Source organism: Pyxicephalus adspersus, chromosome 4, assembly GCF_032062135.1.
Source record: "Pyxicephalus adspersus chromosome 4, UCB_Pads_2.0, whole genome shotgun sequence".
NCBI lineage: Eukaryota > Metazoa > Chordata > Amphibia > Anura > Pyxicephalidae > Pyxicephalus > Pyxicephalus adspersus.
The window spans coordinates 106,009,767-106,030,230 of NC_092861.1; the positions used below are offsets into that span (position 1 = coordinate 106,009,767).

Below are 20,464 nucleotides of genomic sequence, written 5' to 3' on the forward strand. Positions count from 1 at the left end.
TTGCTCTCACATGTGTGAAGTACGTACACAGGTTGGGACAGGACAGTTTACTGTTAATTTATTTATAATACAAGCAGATATCACCTTGAACTCATCACAAAATGCTCAGAATAAAATCTGACAGATGTGTAGGCCTAGTCAGTCTCTTTCCATCTGCCACTGTCTGCCTTGGTTTGCTTATGGCTGAGTAACTTTCAAATACATCCATCCTCACCAAAACAATCCTACAATATGTTGTGATGCAAAAATAAAAAATGTTCATGTTTGCAATTATGCCTAGAACAATTCAGTGAACAATAATTTTTAAATAATGACATGTTATTATCAAAAGCAATCAGTGATTTTAAGCTTCATTCATCATCTCTGTATATCACTCAAAAAATTCTATCGTTGTCTTTTAACTCAAATGTAGTAAACTTTGAATGGACTGAAAGTCATCATATACCAGATGAATGGTGTTGCAATTGGTGATGCTACAATTTACTGTTTTTTTTCATCATTTGTAGCTGCTATTTATTCTATTTTCATTTCTTTCAGAGAAGAACAAAACAAACTGCCTATTCATATTGATATTGAGTAATCAAAAATTTAGGACACAATATCCAGACTCCGCTTTAAAGTTTAGAAAAGATGAAAATAAAATGTCTAGGTTTCTAAACCTATAGGAAATAAATGTGGGTTGTCTCTTGATATCTGCACCCATTATAGTTTCAAATGTCATTTTAAATTAATAGTATGTGCGATATGTCATTTATTATTCCGAAGAACAACAACAAATCTTGGCCAAAGAAGGTAAAAAAAACAATATGCAAATATCATAACGCTATGATTTTTGTTACTAAATTAGTAAAAATTTAAAAAACAAAAAGTAAATTTAAAAACAGTACAAAATATAAGGTAATTACTTTAGCTAGTTTCAGTAAGAACTAAACATTTACTTATTTACAGCTAAACATCCCACACTTTAGGCACAATACACCTGTATATATTAGTGTACAGTGTTTTTCTAAACAATAATCTGAGCAAAGTAAACAGAAGTGATTTACCATTGCCTTTAATGGGACACATGAGAGTAGCCATGTTGTGCTTTAGTTACAGAGACAGATTTAAGGCCATATAATTTAGAAAAGTAATTTCATAAAAGACTACAAATAATTGAGAATATGTGTCCTAATAAGCACCTACAAAATAATATTATATTTAGGCTATGTAATATTTGTAGAGAAAGCTGGTGTACCAAACTCTCTAGGGACTGACACATGTTTTTTGAATTCTATGTTCTTTAAAACCATCATTAATGAATGATATGGTAGATTCCTAGCCTCAATGTACTATATGAATTATTTAACACACTTTATGGTAAGAAACAAAAATAAAATACAAATCGATTGTGTATATTTCTGAAGAAAGCAAGCCAGTTTATTAAACATATTGATTTGCCATTTTGATCCATATTGGACCATCTCTGTGTACCCTGAAGGCAGTCTAATAAAGAGCTAAATGTTGTATCAGTGTAACTAATACACTTCATTGCTGGTGTGAGGATACTATTATCTACTTATCTAACACAATAACAATATATCACAATTAAAATCTCTGGACCGTATCCAAAGCTGCTGGTTTGTGCCTAAAAAATGATAAATGCCTAAAGCGACAATGGGTATTTTAGTCATCCATCTTGTGATAAGTTATTTTTTATCTTGATTAAATAATACCCCAAGAACTGCATTTTATCAATATAGATTTTTGTTATCTTCCCCCAATTATTGATTTCTAGCAGACAAAAGAGGACAATTAAGCAGCTGTAGTAGTACCGGGGACAGATCATATAATAGCAATTTGGTTAGTAATGGCGCTGTTCCAAAATTTCTTTCATACAAATTCTGGTGAAGATCTCAGTTAACAGTAGTTCACAACTTTAGGTAACAGAACTTTACAGATTCTTATTTAAAGGTCAACATCTTAGTTAGTACAACTATGAGCATTCAACAGACTCCCTTAGGAGTACAAAAACATAAACCATTTAAGATCCAAGTATCAATTTTGTTGTAGGTAAATTTTAGGTTCGCAGCCGCATGCAGCTGCTTGGTCTTCTGTACTTTCTTCTGTCTTTTTGACAGTAATAAAGTAATGATTCATCTAATTAAAGTAATCATCAAAAAAGCATCATAACTAGCAAGCTTCATCTACCTTTTTGGTGTGTTACCAGAATACATATTTCCCCAGTACTCATCTCCTTTAACATCATATTTTCCTTTCATATGGGTATCGGGTACAAGTTACCAGATAAAGGACCACACAGCATGAAACATAATCTTCATGACTTCTCAGTTGCAACAACAAGGCATGTTGACAATGTTAGGTTGCAACTAAATGTTAAAAATAAACAAACTGTAACTAAACATAACAAATAAAAAATTGCAAGCAGGCGGTGTCCCTTCTGCAATAAAGTAAACATACCTGCCTGACCACAATTTTTTATTTCCATTCACCTGTAAAAATTTAAAAAACAAAAAGTAAATTTAAAAACAGTACAAAATATAAGGTAATTACTTTAGCTAGTTTCAGTAAGAACTAAACATTTACTTATTTACAGCTAAACATCCCACACTTTAGGCACAATACACCTGTATATATTAGTGTACAGTGTTTTTCTAAACAATAATCTGAGCAAAGTAAACAGAAGTGATTTACCATTGCCTTTAATGGGACACATGAGAGTAGCCATGTTGTGCTTTAGTTACAGAGACAGATTTAAGGCCATATAATTTAGAAAAGTAATTTCATAAAAGACTACAAATAATTGAGAATATGTGTCCTAATAAGCACCTACAAAATAATATTATATTTAGGCTATGTAATATTTGTAGAGAAAGCTGGTGTACCAAACTCTCTAGGGACTGACACATGTTTTTTGAATTCTATGTTCTTTAAAACCATCATTAATGAATGATATGGTAGATTCCTAGCCTCAATGTACTATATGAATTATTTAACACACTTTATGGTAAGAAACAAAAATAAAATACAAATCGATTGTGTATATTTCTGAAGAAAGCAAGCCAGTTTATTAAACATATTGATTTGCCATTTTGATCCATATTGGACCATCTCTGTGTACCCTGAAGGCAGTCTAATAAAGAGCTAAATGTTGTATCAGTGTAACTAATACACTTCATTGCTGGTGTGAGGATACTATTATCTACTTATCTAACACAATAACAATATATCACAATTAAAATCTCTGGACCGTATCCAAAGCTGCTGGTTTGTGCCTAAAAAATGATAAATGCCTAAAGCGACAATGGGTATTTTAGTCATCCATCTTGTGATAAGTTATTTTTTATCTTGATTAAATAATACCCCAAGAACTGCATTTTATCAATATAGATTTTTGTTATCTTCCCCCAATTATTGATTTCTAGCAGACAAAAGAGGACAATTAAGCAGCTGTAGTAGTACCGGGGACAGATCATATAATAGCAATTTGGTTAGTAATGGCGCTGTTCCAAAATTTCTTTCATACAAACTCTGGTGAAGATCTCAGTTAACAGTAGTTCACAACTTTAGGTAACAGAACTTTACAGATTCTTATTTAAAGGTCAACATCTTAGTTAGTACAACTATGAGCATTCAACAGACTCCCTTAGGAGTACAAAAACATAAACCATTTAAGATCCAAGTATCAATTTTGTTGTAGGTAAATTTTAGGTTCGCAGCCGCATGCAGCTGCTTGGTCTTCTGTACTTTCTTCTGTCTTTTTGACAGTAATAAAGTAATGATTCATCTAATTAAAGTAATCATCAAAAAAGCATCATAACTAGCAAGCTTCATCTACCTTTTTGGTGTGTTACCAGAATACATATTTCCCCAGTACTCATCTCCTTTAACATCATATTTTCCTTTCATATGGGTATCGGGTACAAGTTACCAGATAAAGGACCACACAGCATGAAACATAATCTTCATGACTTCTCAGTTGCAACAACAAGGCATGTTGACAATGTTAGGTTGCAACTAAATGTTAAAAATAAACAAACTGTAACTAAACATAACAAATAAAAAATTGCAAGCAGGCGGTGTCCCTTCTGCAATAAAGTAAACATACCTGCCTGACCACAATTTTTTATTTCCATTCACCTGTCCTTGCTCCGTCAGGGGCACTGCCATCTTCCTCTGCTTCTTTTCTGAGGGTGAGATCTTTCCAGCATCCTGCACTGTACTGTGCATGCATGCAAATTTTGAAGGTGGAACATTAGTTCCACTTTAATTTAATCCTCATGTACAAATTATTTGCAGCAATAGGTGCAGCAGACTTACTTTTTTAATAGACACAGATGTATGTGCTTGCATTAAGATATGAAAATAGTAGTCCAGTCATTTCCCAAATAAATGTAATATATATAGGCAGCTTTGTCATCTTATTAAGATTCATAAATAAACTAAAACAGTTTAAAACAATTATTAACCATAACCTTCATGTTCTGTATTGATTTTGACAACAAGCAATAAAATTGTGAAAAGTGTATGTTTGTAAGTTACAGGTCTACAGTTAAGGTACTAAAGTCTAATGCATTTGTAAGCCAAACATTTTCAATAAAGCACACAAAGCATCATTAAGATACATATCTGCACTTTACATGTTGTGCTTGCAATGTAGCTGACAAAGAAGAATGAACAGCAAATAAAATTACAGGCTGTAAGCAAACAGAGAAAAAAGTATTGTCATGATGGTTCAACATGTGACACTGATAAATGCTATTCTGTCATTTTGTTTTCAACTGCAGCATTTTATCCCTTTTTAAATCAGCTACTGCAGGTGGATTAAAATAATCCTCCCTCCTTGAGTTTTCAGATATTTTTTTACGTTGGTTCAGTGTTTGTCCCAATTAGTGTCAAACCTCATGCCTCCCTCAGTGAGGCTGTATTACAAAGTGGGAGATGTCATGCTGTCACTGCTTTCTAATGTCCTTTAATGTAGTCTGTGACCACTGATGCATCAGTCATGCTGTTCTGACAAATGACACTGAGCTTTGAAAATGATGCAATCGTCCTAAAGTGGTCCAGTTATTTCCAGTTAGTTGCAGGTTTACCTCAAAGCTATAGACAGGTCCAGATAAAAAAAGAACCCAGAAAAAGGTATTAAAACTGGGAAATAGGATGGAAAGCAAATATTGTAGGGAAATCTTCCAATCTTTTAAAGACTCCAGACAGGGATGTTATCAGAAGTTATCAGAAGTGAAACCATATACTACTTATATAATTTAACAACTACAAATTATTTATAAGAATACAGAGGCCTGTTTATAACCAAGGTTAAACCATATGTTTAACTGTTTTGTATATACTTTAAAAATAATAATTTTCTGCTTTGAAGTCACATTTACAGATCTCTAGACCTAAAAAGTTCCATTATTTTTACTGGAAGATAGCTAAGGAAGTGCTATAATGTTTTGTCTTTGCATTGGAATTTCAATACAACGGGTAAAACAAACATTTTTCTGCATACACCTACTGTATACAACCCACACATGAGAATCATTTAGAAAGCATTCCACATTCTAATAATTAATGCCACGTTTAAATTATAAAACCAATTAAGAACAAGCACTAGAAAATAAAAATGACAAAGAAGTAATTTAAAGTCTGAATGGTGCTGTGCATGGCAGTAAATTTATTGATTTACAAGTACAGAAAGTCCTGCTTGATTCTGTTTTGAAACATTGACCTATTGAAAATGTAATTTAAACCAGAACTAGGCTAACTCTGCACAAACTAGATCACTACTGACAAAAGGTTAAATGTTATTCTACTAAAAACAACCCCATTAGATAAATCAACTAAGATTATTGGTCCTTGCTTCTCATGCAGCTCAAAACTTGGCAGTTCTAAACTGACACAATAACAAGTCCTCTGCCCAGTGCACTCAACTGGTATTAGCACTTCTCCTCTAGAGATAAATGTTACAATCATTGGAGTAATGTACTAGAGCAGAAAGTCAGAGAATATAGATACAGAGGAAGAATTTTATCAAGAAGCTTTTAAGTCCTAGTAAATTAACTAAATACAATACAAGACATAAGAATAAGATATAAGAAGATATAAGAAGAAAAAGTGACAAAACCACTAGCCAAAATGTCTAACTACATTTCTAGCTTAAAACTTTTGCATATTGAAGCACCATCCAATGAAAAAATTTAATTGCATTTCGCGCTACAGACCAAAGGCCTGAGGAATAGAAAACCAATACATGATGTATGACATGAAGAAATTATAACATCAGAGTACAAAATATACACTCTTTATTTTTGTTTAGGAAAAAAAACAAACCTGGAATATATTTTTTTTAAAAATCATTTGCCATTTGTTAGCAAATGTTTTCAATCCTGGACCAGATCCATTCCAGGTTTGCAGGATCACCCAGTTTCACTGATGAAAGAATCTTCTCCGGGCTCTTTAATAATTCAGACCCATTAAATCTAAAGCTAAGAATGTTAGCAATGCTTTTGGTCAGACTAATAAATTGGCGCAGACAAAAAGAGTCTATTGAAGCATTTCCTGGTCAGAACTGATGTTGCTGAATCATTACAACTTGTATAAACATGGGATGTAAATCATGTTAATGGCCAGAGTTAGGAGCAAAAACCTTGCCAGGGACACTGGTTCTAATGACAAATTAGTCATCCTGTTTAGACAGTATGCAGTACCAGTTAATTGCCAGAGAAGTGGCTTATAAAGTGTTTCTAATCCTGCCAAACCTGGCTTAGTGTGTAGTTTAGCAATAAGAGTATGACATTTAGGAAACGTGTCAGATGTTCCCATAACCTTGAGATATTTATCTTTATACTTGTAGGCATTGACACAATTCTACATGCTGTATGTCCTGACTACACTAAAAAAGCAGCAAATAGTTATAGTGGTCCTGGATTTTATACTATTTGTGCCATTTCTTTGTAAAACCCAGCACAAAAAGAAAATATAATTAAAGTTCTGCATTAAAAACAGCTAACAAACACTAAAAGTACAAGCAAGACATATTCCCCAAGGCGAATGCTAGGAAGGAGAGTGCTAACTACAAACCCAAAGAAATATGTTTTTCCTGAACTGACTTAGTCTTGAACATTTTTTGGTCTACGATTCCAGTGGTACATGGTGCTAATTTTTTTAAAAGCCCTCAAATGAAAAACAGGTAAAACTTTTACAAAAGAATATTATTCTTTATATGCAAATAGAACTGTGAAGTAATTAAAGCATATTTTAGAGGTACAAAATGCACCAGTTCTAAACTTTCTAAACTTAACACATTCATCAATGAGGATTCAGATTTTAAAAATAAGTTAATTTTTTTTTTGCGAATATGTCTTCAGAAAAAGTTATCCTCAGCAACCGTAAATTGTGCTTTTTTGCAGTAGACAAGTCATGGTGGGGTGGATGCTGTGGGTGATATAAAGAGGAATCCACACTGCACATATGTGAGTGTCTCATCCTTCTTATACAGAAGACTTATACAGATAAAAAAGTTTTAAATGTAATTTGTAGATATCTTATAAGAGTAAAGAGAAAATAAGACCCTAAAATCTTTTAAAAATTCCATACTATCTCTTTCCATATTTAGTGGAAATAAATTGATTGAATTATTTTGGACAAAAACTGCCTTTCTGAAACTTTTGACACTTTCTGGTCAGTCTGAATATGGTGGTACAATGAATATGCAGATGAACGTGGATGAATGTGGATGATGTTCTATTAATATTGTTTTATTTTATTATTCTGTTGTTTTTATTGATTATATTGATAGACAGGGTTTAATTATATATACATATGAATACATTAGCCCTGATTTAATAAAGCTATCCAAGGCTGAAGAGGATACACTTTCATAAGTAAAGCTGGGTAATGGATTTGGACCAGAATTGAAAATATTTGATAACAAATAGCTAATGACTTTTAGGAAATCCATTCCAGGTTTACTGGATCACCCAGCTTCACTGATGAAAGTGTATCCTCTACAACCTTGGGAGATCTTTAATAAATCAGAGCCATTGTATTGTGATTATGATTACGTATTGTTTAACCATAGCTTTGCCAGATACTCCTGATGAAGTTATTGTGATGACACGCTTTAAGTGTGGGCAATAATTAAAAAAGAAAATAATTATATGTTTTCTGCTTACATTCTATATGTTCAGGTTCTTTATCTAATAGAGGTGAGGCATTGTGAGGCTCTGAAGAACAGTCAATTAATAAGTTGTTCCAAGATATCCTTAACTAGTGTCTCCTATGCTGTAATGTCCAATGTGCAGTTTGTGCAACTTCATAAGTGAATGACTTAACAGGTCAGATGTTTATGTCTGGGAGCTTCTAGATGGCACTTGTCCAGAATTTTAGCTTAAGAAGCCTTTGATATGGCTATCAAGTTAGATCCTCTACAACCTACAATAAGTGATAATATTTTGCTTTTCTATCACTACCCACTGTAACGGAGTTTGCATATAATAATGCTATCCATTCAGCCACCTTTCAGTCTCCTTTTTTTGTTTATTATGGAATCCATTCTACCTTGCTCTCAAACTGCCCTGTGAGGTTCAGGATCATGTCACTTTTATCTCAGATAAAGTAAAGCGAATTAAGTCCTGTCTGGCCCAAGCACAAAAAGGGAAGCTAACAAGAAGAGATGGTCTTTCATTGAATTTAAGTCTGGATTCTTCTCTGGCTCTCTACTGCCAACATAAAAACTTTAATGCCCCTCTAGAAACATTAGGCCCCAAGCTAAAGCTGACCTCAGTGGGCTACATCCAGTACCTAGCCAAATGGACATAGGAAAATTCCTGGGAGCCTTCTGGTAATGTTCATGCCACCAAGTTGGTAAAAGCTTTTCATCAGGCACATCCAGATAAACAAGGCCTTGGAGGCACACAGAGGCTGCCCTTAAGGAGGGGGGGGGGGGCATTGTCACAATACATGTTGGTTCCTGAACCGTCCCCACTGCCTGTCTGCCTCGTTGAATTAGCATGTAGCACTTCCTGGTCTCACATGTCTGTGGGCAGTCTTGCGCACACTGACACAGCGCAGGAAGGATGAGCTCCATAAGAGGGGCAGTAATGGAGGCTGTGACTTTGCACCAGCTTTTTTGCGACTCTGTGTTGTGCTTCATTGCTATTCTCGATCTGGTCTGTGCCTGGTTTCTGACTAGGCTTGTTTGTTGCCTGCCCTGACCTGAGCCTAGAATCTTACTACATTTGCCACTTGTATCCACAATGAGGATGCTCCAGCTTTCCTCCACAGGTAGGGTAACCCCAGAGGCCTCTAGGCTACTAGCCCATCACCCCTTGTGGGGTGCCCTGGTGAAGACCTGGTGGCACTTTGAGTCCATGTCTTGGGTGATCCCGTGTTATCTGGTTGGCCTGTGAAAACCTAGACAATAGCTTAACCGCAAGTGCCACACTTTTTTCAAATCACAGTATTTATTGAATTATTTGTAATGATTGTAATTATTAATTACACTTCTACAGAGGCAGACACTTCATGTTAAACTACAATGCAGGAAGTAAAATAACTTGCAGGTTTATAGTTACCTCCCTTAACATTGCAAAATTCAACTTTGTAAAGTTTAGCGTTTTTTGAAATACCTAAACCCTTTTTTTCCTCTCCTTTTCAATTATCTTCTGCTCTTTCACAAATGCGTGCCATTATTCAGTTAAGCAATTCAAGGATAATGTAAAAAAATGAGACAATGCAACCAGATTTTGGTGTACAGATCTTGTTCTATATGGAGATCAGTAAAAGATAATCAGTAACTGACTGTCCTGGGCTCCAGTACTTTTCACATATTCAGATTTATTTTTTTACCATATTATTTACCTTACTGTCCTAAGATGGGGCCAAATCTTTGTATTGCAAAAGTTGTTGGGTACAATTGTTACATATGAATGTAAAGGCAATATGAAAAATTCTTCCTGACAGTCAGGCATAGATATGCTATTCCTCCTCTCATAAAACATACCAAAATATATATTTCGGATTTAGTTTGCTGTAAGGTTGTTTAGATCAGGAGCAATTTATCATGACTACTGCAAGCTAAAAGTAAAGCTGCCCATGACATACTTCATCAATCAAACAGTAGTTAGGACACATTTTTTTTTTTCCGGTTTGTAACGCCAACTCTGCACAGAAAGTACAATTACACCAAGCTGTGTGTAGGATCGAAAGATATTAATCATTGTGGATTTACTGGTGCATTATACCCTAGAACGCAATACAGCAAACTTTATGTGCTTTTATCCAATAGAAAGGCTTTACATAATTCTTATAGAAAAGGTGTAAAATGCAGGCATGTGTTTAGTCTTTTCTAACCTAGTCAAACATTTCTTATACAGAAGAAGATAGAAAGAGAAAATAATGGGGGGGGGGGGGGGGCATGTGTGCAGCTGATATGGGAATGAATTGGCTGCATTTTGATTCAGCGCCAACCTGCCTGGGGATAACAACTAATCTTTACACTGCTTATCACTCTTTACATGTTACAGTTTATGGCTTTCACAGTTTGTAGGATCTGCTGCAGCACATCAGATTACTCTAAACTTTCTTCCTTTTAGATCAAACCATAATTTTTGTAAGATGAAATATTCATGTATGTGACTGAACATGTGAAGGGCAGAAAATTGTTTTTCTATCTTACTTTGAGACTGCCCAGAAGGCTGGAACAATTATTCATGAGTTGTGTTATCATGTGATCTTCATTTTACATTTCTGAATGTGTGACCATATTTAAATGTATGGATTGTATATAACCTAATGGTCTTTATATAAGCTTCTATAACGTAACCATATTGTAACACATCACATCCATCGGGAGTCAACTATTACTTTTTTTCAAACTTCCCTGGGTAGTTTTCTCTTGTTCCCTTCTGCTCTGAGTAGTTTTAGAGAGTTTGATAGCTCTTTCTTGCACAAATATGTAAATGCAACAGCTCCCCTTAGAGAGCAGGAAATTTATAAGTTTAGGCAGCATACTGCAGTGCTTGAATAGAGAATCAATGATGTCTCCACAGTCTGGGAAGAAACTAAGAAGGAGGTAGAGAATTTATAGAAGAACATTTCTGCCCTCTGTAACAAACCTACAGAATTGATCCCACCACAGAGATCTACACATCTGCAGATAATAGAAGTCTATTGTGGACCTACAGGTATGATAATTGATTTTTTTATGAGCTGATACTTAATATACCACCTGACAGACTGGAACTTGACATTGTTCAATTGGCGTTAACCTGCACACTGTCTAATGGCCTCAAGGACATAATCATTAAAGCATTACTTTTGTACGAAGGAACAGCTCCTACATACAGCTTTGGCACTTGCACCTCTTCTGCCGTGAGTACCTAATTTTGCAAGGGTATGAACATTAAAGCAGATAGTAATCTGTTCTATGTAGAGGACTCTATGTAGAGGATTTTTAACAGCTGCCTTGCCTTTTGGTTTCCTAATACTATGTTGTTGATATATTCTTTTTTCGGTCATGATCAACTGCTCACCACTTTCTACTAATGTTTAATTTTAGCCTCCATCTCTGTACCCTATGGATCTTACAGAACACTAGCCCTTCCCCACTGCAGAATTGCTTTTATTTATTTAAAACTCCCTTTTATTACATACAGCCATGGTGCGTACCTCAACTTTTTCATCTATCCTTTGAACAATTTTTAATTTCTACCTAAAAGAATTTACCCCTACTACCTGGAGTTAACAGTAATGACTTGATACCTATTTACAAATGCTTTTATGTCATATGCATCTCCTGTCCTCTGGCTCCTAGTTCACCCTGCTATGGTGTATGCATGGACTGTTCTATTTACCTTTTTTTCCTTTCATTTTATTCACCGCTTTTTACCTTACGGATGATTTACCTCCTTTCCTTTGAATGCAGACCGTAATCCTCGAAGATGTGGACTTTTAAGATGTTGTTCAGTAGGTTTAACCCCTATCAACTGAGTTTAAAAACTTTAATTTGGAGCCTGTTTCCATATTGTTCAACCTTGTTTACGTTTTGGTTACAACACAAATTGTTCCCTCTATTTTAAAAAGGATCTCTACCTTTCTTCAATAAACAACTGTGCATAATCTTTTCTATACTAGGAACTGTGTGCCAAAACACTGAAAATACACTGGAGAGGACAGAGAGATAAATGTCTCAATATAATACACTTGACAACCCGATACAGGTATATTATTATACTTACTGTGGCTATGAATATGACTCTTTGATATACATAACCTATATATTAAGGTTATTATATATTACATATATGTAGTAATTGTAGCATAGCATGCCATCTAGTGGTACAAGACAATATATTCTATAAGATTAACACAATCATTTAGTTTTTAAACCTGTGCAGCTACCCTGTTTCCCCGATGATAAGACACTGTCTTATTTTTTTTTGAAGGCCAAAATATGCTCTAGGGCTTATTTTCAGGGGGATGCCTTATTTACCCATGAAGAAGACTACAGTACACAGTTATTGTTTTTGATGGCCCTGCCTTATCATCGGGGAAATACGGTATTTTATACAATCACACAAAAAATTGGGATTTCTTACATAATACGGCCAGACCCTTTGGTGAGAAAATCATACATAAGCAAAATCATAGGACGATTCTATAATAATCAATATAATTGATTATATTTTTGCAAATTTAGATAATTATGTGAACTTTAGGGATGCATTGAACCTACCGTCCCTCACCTTGCACCATGTTGGTTGTTAAATCTGTTTTGTACGTATTGATATATTTGGAAGTATCAGATATATGATACTGTATTTGTACATTTCCTAATTATGGTCTATTTTTGTATTTAGATATTTACTTGATCTCATTAACCCCCTAACGAAGCCAAATAGGGCAAAACGCGTCGGGTACTGTGAGATACTTTTGAACATATGTCAAATAGCTTTGTACTAAAGAATCAATTTACACTATTAGGTGTTTTATTGTTGTTATAGGTTCATTTAATTGTGTTTAGAATAGTCGGTCTCTGTTATTGTCAGAACCATTTTAAAATATTTTAAGAATAAATATTTGCCCGCAAAAAGCCTGTCTGCTTCTACTCTTCTATGTATTTAGTCTAACAAGGTGTTAACTAATAGAGTTAACCCCCAGCACTTTAGGTGACCTTTATTGATTGAAGCCTGTTTACAGTTCATGCTACATCATATGTATTCTTACTTTATATTTCATTGAATGGTGAGGTGTTTACTTATCTCACAGTGATCCTTTACAGGGGGTCCCGCCTTCATGTACAGTTTACATGTTATGATTTCAATTATCTGTGGCTTTATTTTTGCTAGTAAATTAGGGGGGTACTTTTTCTGAAATCTTCTGTGACATTCCTCTAGTTGCTAGTTTCCTCACAATTCCAAGCCATTACTATTTGTTTCCAAAATAGTCTGGCTCCCCACCCTGTGAGGAACCTGGGACTTCCCTTGCTAAAGTTGCCCTGTTCTTGCCCTGTTACCGGACCCATTCTATCTTTGAAATAGCCTTACAAAATTAAGATAGAAAAAAGTCACCTTGTACATTAATTTATAATTTTCACTTTGCTACACTTTAAAAACAGGCCCTTAGCCTCTAGTAGATAAAGCTGACCTCATGCTTTCCTGAACTTAGGTTTATATACACTAGCACACATATGTCATCAGGCCCTTAAAAAGAACCAACAATTTATCTTGTTCCACACCAAGACTTAAAAAAAGCTAAATGAGGGGAGAAAACATTTAGTGTGCATTCACTCCTAATTGTCATCCTTCTCATTGGCTTTCTAGAAACATATAAATGCATTTTTGGATAATTGTGTTATTGCATTTTTTATTCTTCACATTCATTTTAATCAACATCTTCTGTTTTATTTTACCAGCCTTACCTATGCAGTATGGACAGCACTGACCCTTCCTCAAGACTGGCCTTGAACAGGTTGCAGGTGGACAGGTTTCCGCGTAGCAGCTTATCCTTCCATCCATGCAGACACAGCTAGTGCAAACATTGGGTTTCCAAGATTCTGCTGCCAGGAAAATGTCTCCCTCATCATTTTTGCAGTAGCTGGGCAGGCTTTCATTGCTGGGCACTGAGGGCTGTAGAGATTCATCTGGAAGAGTGAATGTAAATATTTAGTGGCAGGAAGTGTCAGCTCAGATCTCCCAAACTATGCAAAGGAAATGGATATCAGGTACAAAGTGTATTTTACACTGGCACTATTTATTGCCAGCATCCTGCCTCTCCAACACCGATCAACACAGGCGAGCTTACAAGGTGGAAAATGCATCTGAATATTCCATTTAAAAAGGCAAACTCAAAAGTGACCTTCTCATCCAAAAGAAAGATAACTCTAAAAACATGAATTTCTTAGTGGTTATTTCGGAAACGCCTTTCCAATCGTTAAGATTCTTGCTGGATTTCCACTAACTAAAACTAAAGGAAACTGCCAGTTAGTAGAAGGTATTCATATTAGAAATAGTATTAAATAGAAATAAAATTGTGCCCTATATTAAAATACTGGGTTTCGTGCAACACTCACTATTTTTATCATCTACATTACCATAATGGTGTTACACTCAAACATATAGGAGAAAAAGAGAATACCAGGGATTTTTAGGCTTTATATCTAAAAGCACCATAACAATACTTTATTACTGTATTAAACCAAAGTACTTGCATTTGGTTTTATCCTAGGACTTTTAAGTGTCATTACTCCTGATGAAGTATAGTCAGTATAAATTTAGTAAATAAACTTTATTTTGGTTTTCTACAATATTAAAAGTAATTGATGTGGTGTTTCTTGGACATATTTGCTAAAAACTCCTGGTATGCTTTTTCCTATTTAAAATTTACAATAATTCATATAAGATTTATTTATTTCATTTAATTATTTATTATCAATACACAGGCTGAAGAGAGGTGAATAACTGCCTGTCTGTGACCAACAATTCTTCTTAACAGATTAGGCTTTATATACATCCAGAGCATTACTTTATTTTGCCCTGCCCTGACATGTCAAGAGTAGATGTGGGTGGCTATTGGTATTATTGTAAAGATAATCCATAGCGATCACCAAAAAATTGCTAAAATTTTCCAATTCCACTCAAAACACTTGACAGGCAGGCATTTCCTTGTACATTCCTGCTGGGATGTAGTATCTCTAACAAGCGTAGGTGGTAGTTAACTCACTTGAATTGGGGCTATATGGATAGCTAAGGAGAGACAACTGAGACAGAGCAGAGAGGGAGGCCTACACCACTAGAAAGGTCTTTTTGACAGGTAAGTCTGCCTATCTGAACATATACTTATGACAAAATGTGCATACTTATGGCAAAAATATCCTGGGCACCCTGATGTCTGTGGTGGTTTTATTCTGCTGTATAAAATTCTGCCTTAAACAATCAACCTTTATATCAAATGGCATTTAAAAAAAGACAATAAGATTTATGACAAAGAAGGCATGTCTAATAAAACCTACCAGATCAGGTTAAACTCACTAATTTGAATATCATTGTATTCTTTGACTAGTATGCTCTGGCTAACTGTATTGCCTAGCTGTGGAAATCGCACTTAATACAAAGCACTTTTTGCTCCATTCCCTATATGCGTCAACACTTTTTTTCCCTTCATACCAGTAAACTACATTTAAGTCTGGCAGTGTTGTGTGTTTAAAATTACTAAAATTGTAAATTGTTGTACATATTATTTGCAGTTGATCAATAACATATACAGAATAAATAAAATTTAAGTATTCAAATATTTTGAATACTTATTACAATAGGATTTTTTTTTGTTAGATTAGCAACACAAAACATTTCAAGGTATAAAAGGTATTCCACTAAATCACCAAAAATTCTCTGCAGTGATTTATTTTCATTGCTGTAAAAATTTGTAAAACGCTAAGTATCAAACTGTACATCTGCTTTGTTTGAACACACTAACAAATTTCCTACTGAATATTCAATGGGGATTAAACAAAAGATGTTAGTTACAGTGTGTAAAAAAAAAGTATATTTCTTTATGCAACTCTTGTATCAGCCTCTGTGTAAATAAAGGACATTGTTAATGTGGTATAGTATCTAGTTTCCTGAACACTTACAGAAAAGCAGCATCTGTTTCTTCATGTGTCCTTTAGTTGAGATCAGAAAAGCAAAGTGGTACACCAGAGAAAATGAGCAGAAAATTTAAATAGAAGAACATGAACTGCTTGAAGACACAAGTTAGCGACTTTACTCAATACAGTTTGGTCCAATATTAGACTCTGCCAGATGAACACACTTTTTTAGTGTATTAGTTAAGTATTTTGTCAATACACAATGCAAATACACATATATACAGTATTTACCTCTGCCCTGGTAACACAGGACAGGGGATTGGCATACTATACATTATAATACCTAGCAACATATAGTTTAAAATAAAGAAAAATTATGACCATATCATGTAGCGCGAGAATCCAATGCAATTCGCCTCCATAGGCTTCCTCAGGGATAGATAGTTAAACGGTTAGTTAGTCAACGGTCTATATGTGCATATAAAAGCATAATTTAGGTGATATATAATCATGACATAAGATAAAATAATTGAAAACCAAGGTATATACATACACCAATGTATTATGTACTCACCTTTATTCTGAACAAAAACACCTTCACTTTTGAAGATAAGATTTACCTCCAAAAACAAGGTGTGGCTATGGGAACGAAATGTGCACCCTCATATGCTAACATCTATTTGGGAGAATGGGAAAGTGTATACACTAAATGTATCTTAACATGGAAACGTTATATTGATGATGTGATTTTCAGGACAGGTTCTGAACAACTACTCATTGAATTCTTTAACTACATCCAACAGAATCAATTTAATTTGAAATTTACATTGGAACACAGCAAAACTCAATTACCCTTCCTTGATCTCTTTATTAGAATTGACATGAACAACACCATCACTACAACGAAAGATTATTGCTAAGAGGATACTCTAAAAGTTTCCCTGAGAAATCCCACAGTAGAGCCAATAAATACCAAAGAGAGGATCTCCTATTTAAACTCACCAAACATAATACCCAAGTACAAGGCCCAATAAGACTTGTGACCACTTTCAATGAAAATCACAAGCTCATTACTAATACTCCTATGCAAAATTGGCATATACTACTGGCAGACCCTAAAGTAAGTAAATTCATAGGCAAAAGACCCATGATAACCTATAGAAAATCCAGATCCTTGAAGGACCAATTGACTTCTAGCCACTACCAACCTGACACAACATTTGATTCCAAACATACCCCAAAGATGAAAGGTACATTTAAATGCGGGCACTGTAGACAATGCACATAGATAAAAGAATCTCTTATGATTACCCTACCAAACGGTAGTAACCACACACCCAATTCTTACATAGATTGTAACACAGAAGGAGTAATTTATCTTATAACATGCAGTTGCGGTTTGTTTTATGTAGGAAATACTAAGAGACTATTAAAAAAATTTTATTTTATGAACATATACATACGATTGAATTAGGAAAAATTGTTACGCCATCACGCAGGCACAAAACATAAATACAAGCCTAATGTTTTACAATTTTTTGACCTTGAACATGTATACCCAAACCCCAGAGGGGGTGACCTTGACAAGAGACTCCTAAAATTCGAAACAAAGTAGATAGTAAATCTCAAAGCAACATTCTCACCTGGTCTAAATGAGGCAGTGAGCTGCAAATCCTTCCTTTAATATTTACCTTATACTTTACCAATACCTACCCTATTTTCACAGCCCTTTGGAACAAGGTTAGATGGCCATTATCCCTTTAATTCAAATATAACATCTATTCTCAATATTCAAAATATCATAAGGTTTCTTCATTATATTACTTTACTTTTCACATCTATATATACATATGCATCATTATTTGCATCTTTAGTCATAAGGTGTTGTCTCATCACCTTACTCACATACTCATATACTCATACTCACATAAGACATATGGAATTCTATTATTTATATCTATACACTTATATACTGATACTTAAGGTCTGTCCTAATTAAGTATGTATGTATGGGTAAATTAATAAACAATATTTACTAAAATCATTATCTTTATATGCATAATGAAACTATATTGCTTTTTATTCATTATCTCTTTTTTTTAAATTATTTGATGCACTAATCAATGCTCTTTGTGAAACATTGTTTTCCTTGTTAACACTAGTACACCGGATACTGTATTCTCGTATTGTACAAATATACCTATTATTCTATATCCCCCTTTAGGGCCTATCATCCATCAAAGTCCTGCTGATGTGCAGAATCGCCTGCACGATCCTCTCTCTCCCCTGTATGACCTGCCCTCTATAGGCCGATGACCCTTCACATACAGAGAAATATGCTCTACCTGCATGCGTTGCGGAGCCCCATTGACGTCACAGGGATTCATCCAACATACTGGGAGTGATGACGTGATTGCGCTTGGTGCAAGCACGCCAGTCACTCCCTCATGATCAGAGCAGACACCTGTAAAAGGCACACTCCTCCTTACAGAGCCCCTCCGGATGTCTTTATACTCACACACGCTCTGCTGCACTCTGCAACTGGCCCTAATGCTTTTCATGTTAAGGTAATTTTCTCTCCATATTAAACCAGAGCCCTTTAACAATATTTTACTGTTCCTGATTGCCTACTATTCAATAGACTTAGATTATATTCAATATATACCTCTTATTTATAGATACTGGGAAGGAGATTTCCTATTCTCCTACTTATCCCAAATATGGATGAATACACTCTATTCATATTAATCTGATCCCTAACAAGCATTTATTGATCAATCTTGTTCTAGAATGCAGAGCTTAAGTACATACTTGGTATGTGTCACGACTATCATTATCCTCGCATTGTTAAGTTTTTTTGATAGTTTATTTACCTAATTACACTCCGAGTTTGTCTAGCCAAAATTACCATAATATTTATCTATATACCGCAACCTTTACAGCTGTGATCCAATTGATCCAATTGATTTACCTTCAATTTGACTATTTTGGGTCACTATTCCAGTGACAGGTACGTGAGTAACAATTTCATTTATATATGCCTCTACCCCACTTTACCATGTACAACTTTATAGCAAACATATAGCATATAACAAAATAAATTGTATAACCAATTTGTGATTATCATTGTCAATTGCCATTAATATGTGATCAATATTACCAATAGCTACCATGTTAGATCGTACATAATATATTGGTTTAAGTATATACCTTTGTCTTCAATTATTTTATCTTATGTCATGATTAGATTTCACTTATATTATGCTTTTATATGCACATATAGTCCATTAAGCACGCTGTATCTATCTATCCCTGAGGAAGCCTATCAAGGAGAAACGTGTCGGATTCTTGCGCTTCATGATACGGTCATAAAATAACAATTTTCCTTTATTTTAAACTATATGTTGCTAATTATTACAATGTATAGTATGCCAATTCCTTGTCCTGTGTAGTGGGCAGAGGTAAATACTGTATATATGTGTACCTACATTGTGTATTGGCAAAATACTTAACCAATACACTTATTATTTGTTACACGAACAACTACAAGCCTCAAACCTCTTTCTTCCCTATACCTTCATATACATTATAGTGTGCAGTTGATGCTTTATCTCGGGCATTTTACTGAAATCCGAACAACCACCACTTCTGTTCTGTGTCAACAGTGAAATCTGAGAACTCAGCACTGCTATTTGTTAACAAATGTTTTCAATTCTGGACCTGTTCCATTCCAGGTTTTCTGGATCACCCAGGTTCACGGATGAAAGTGTATATTCTCCAGCCTTGGAGAGCTTTAATACATCAGGCCCACTGTATCAGCACATAGGCACTCTAGAGCAGGCTGCATTTGCATGCAGACTAACTTAGGAAACACCCACACATTAAGCTGAGACTAAATGACTGACGGAACACTGAGCAAACAGCTGAAGGGAGAGCCAGGAAAGCACATATAGAGAAAGTGAGCTATATAATGATTATGATGCTTGTAGTCCATTAGAAATACATTTAAATTGGTTTAAAATATCTGTATACTGTGTGCCCAGTGTGCAGGGAAATGGGACTAATCATTTGCAGGACAGGAGAGGACTATCTACATGCGTATAAAAATAAAGGTAGGACTGGAATTCATATTTAACAAAATGTTGTAACCCACCCTGCTTTTTTTTGTTTTAAACATGTCTCTGCTTGCAAATTTATGTTTCTGAGCCCCTCTCTTGCTGTAGCCCACTGCACTACCTCATACAAAAAAGTGTCAGCAAGAATGCAGCATGGAATGCATAGCGATATATATCACATTTGAGCTCAGTCTGACTGACAGGTTGGTTCAAATGATTCACAGAGACATTTAGGATTAGGGGCGCACAAATAGGTTTTTAT

General features: G+C 34.8%; 1 protein-coding gene across 1 annotated transcript in view; it reads right to left on the minus strand.

Moving 5' to 3' along the window:
- CRIM1 (cysteine rich transmembrane BMP regulator 1) overlaps positions 1–20,464 on the minus strand; it is a gene marked incomplete in the record, with an annotated part of 392,052 nt that overhangs the window by 14,944 nt on the left and 356,644 nt on the right. The window contains 1 exon segment of the mRNA XM_072409242.1: positions 13,922–14,143. Coding sequence (XP_072265343.1) covers positions 13,922–14,143 — 222 coding nt within the window.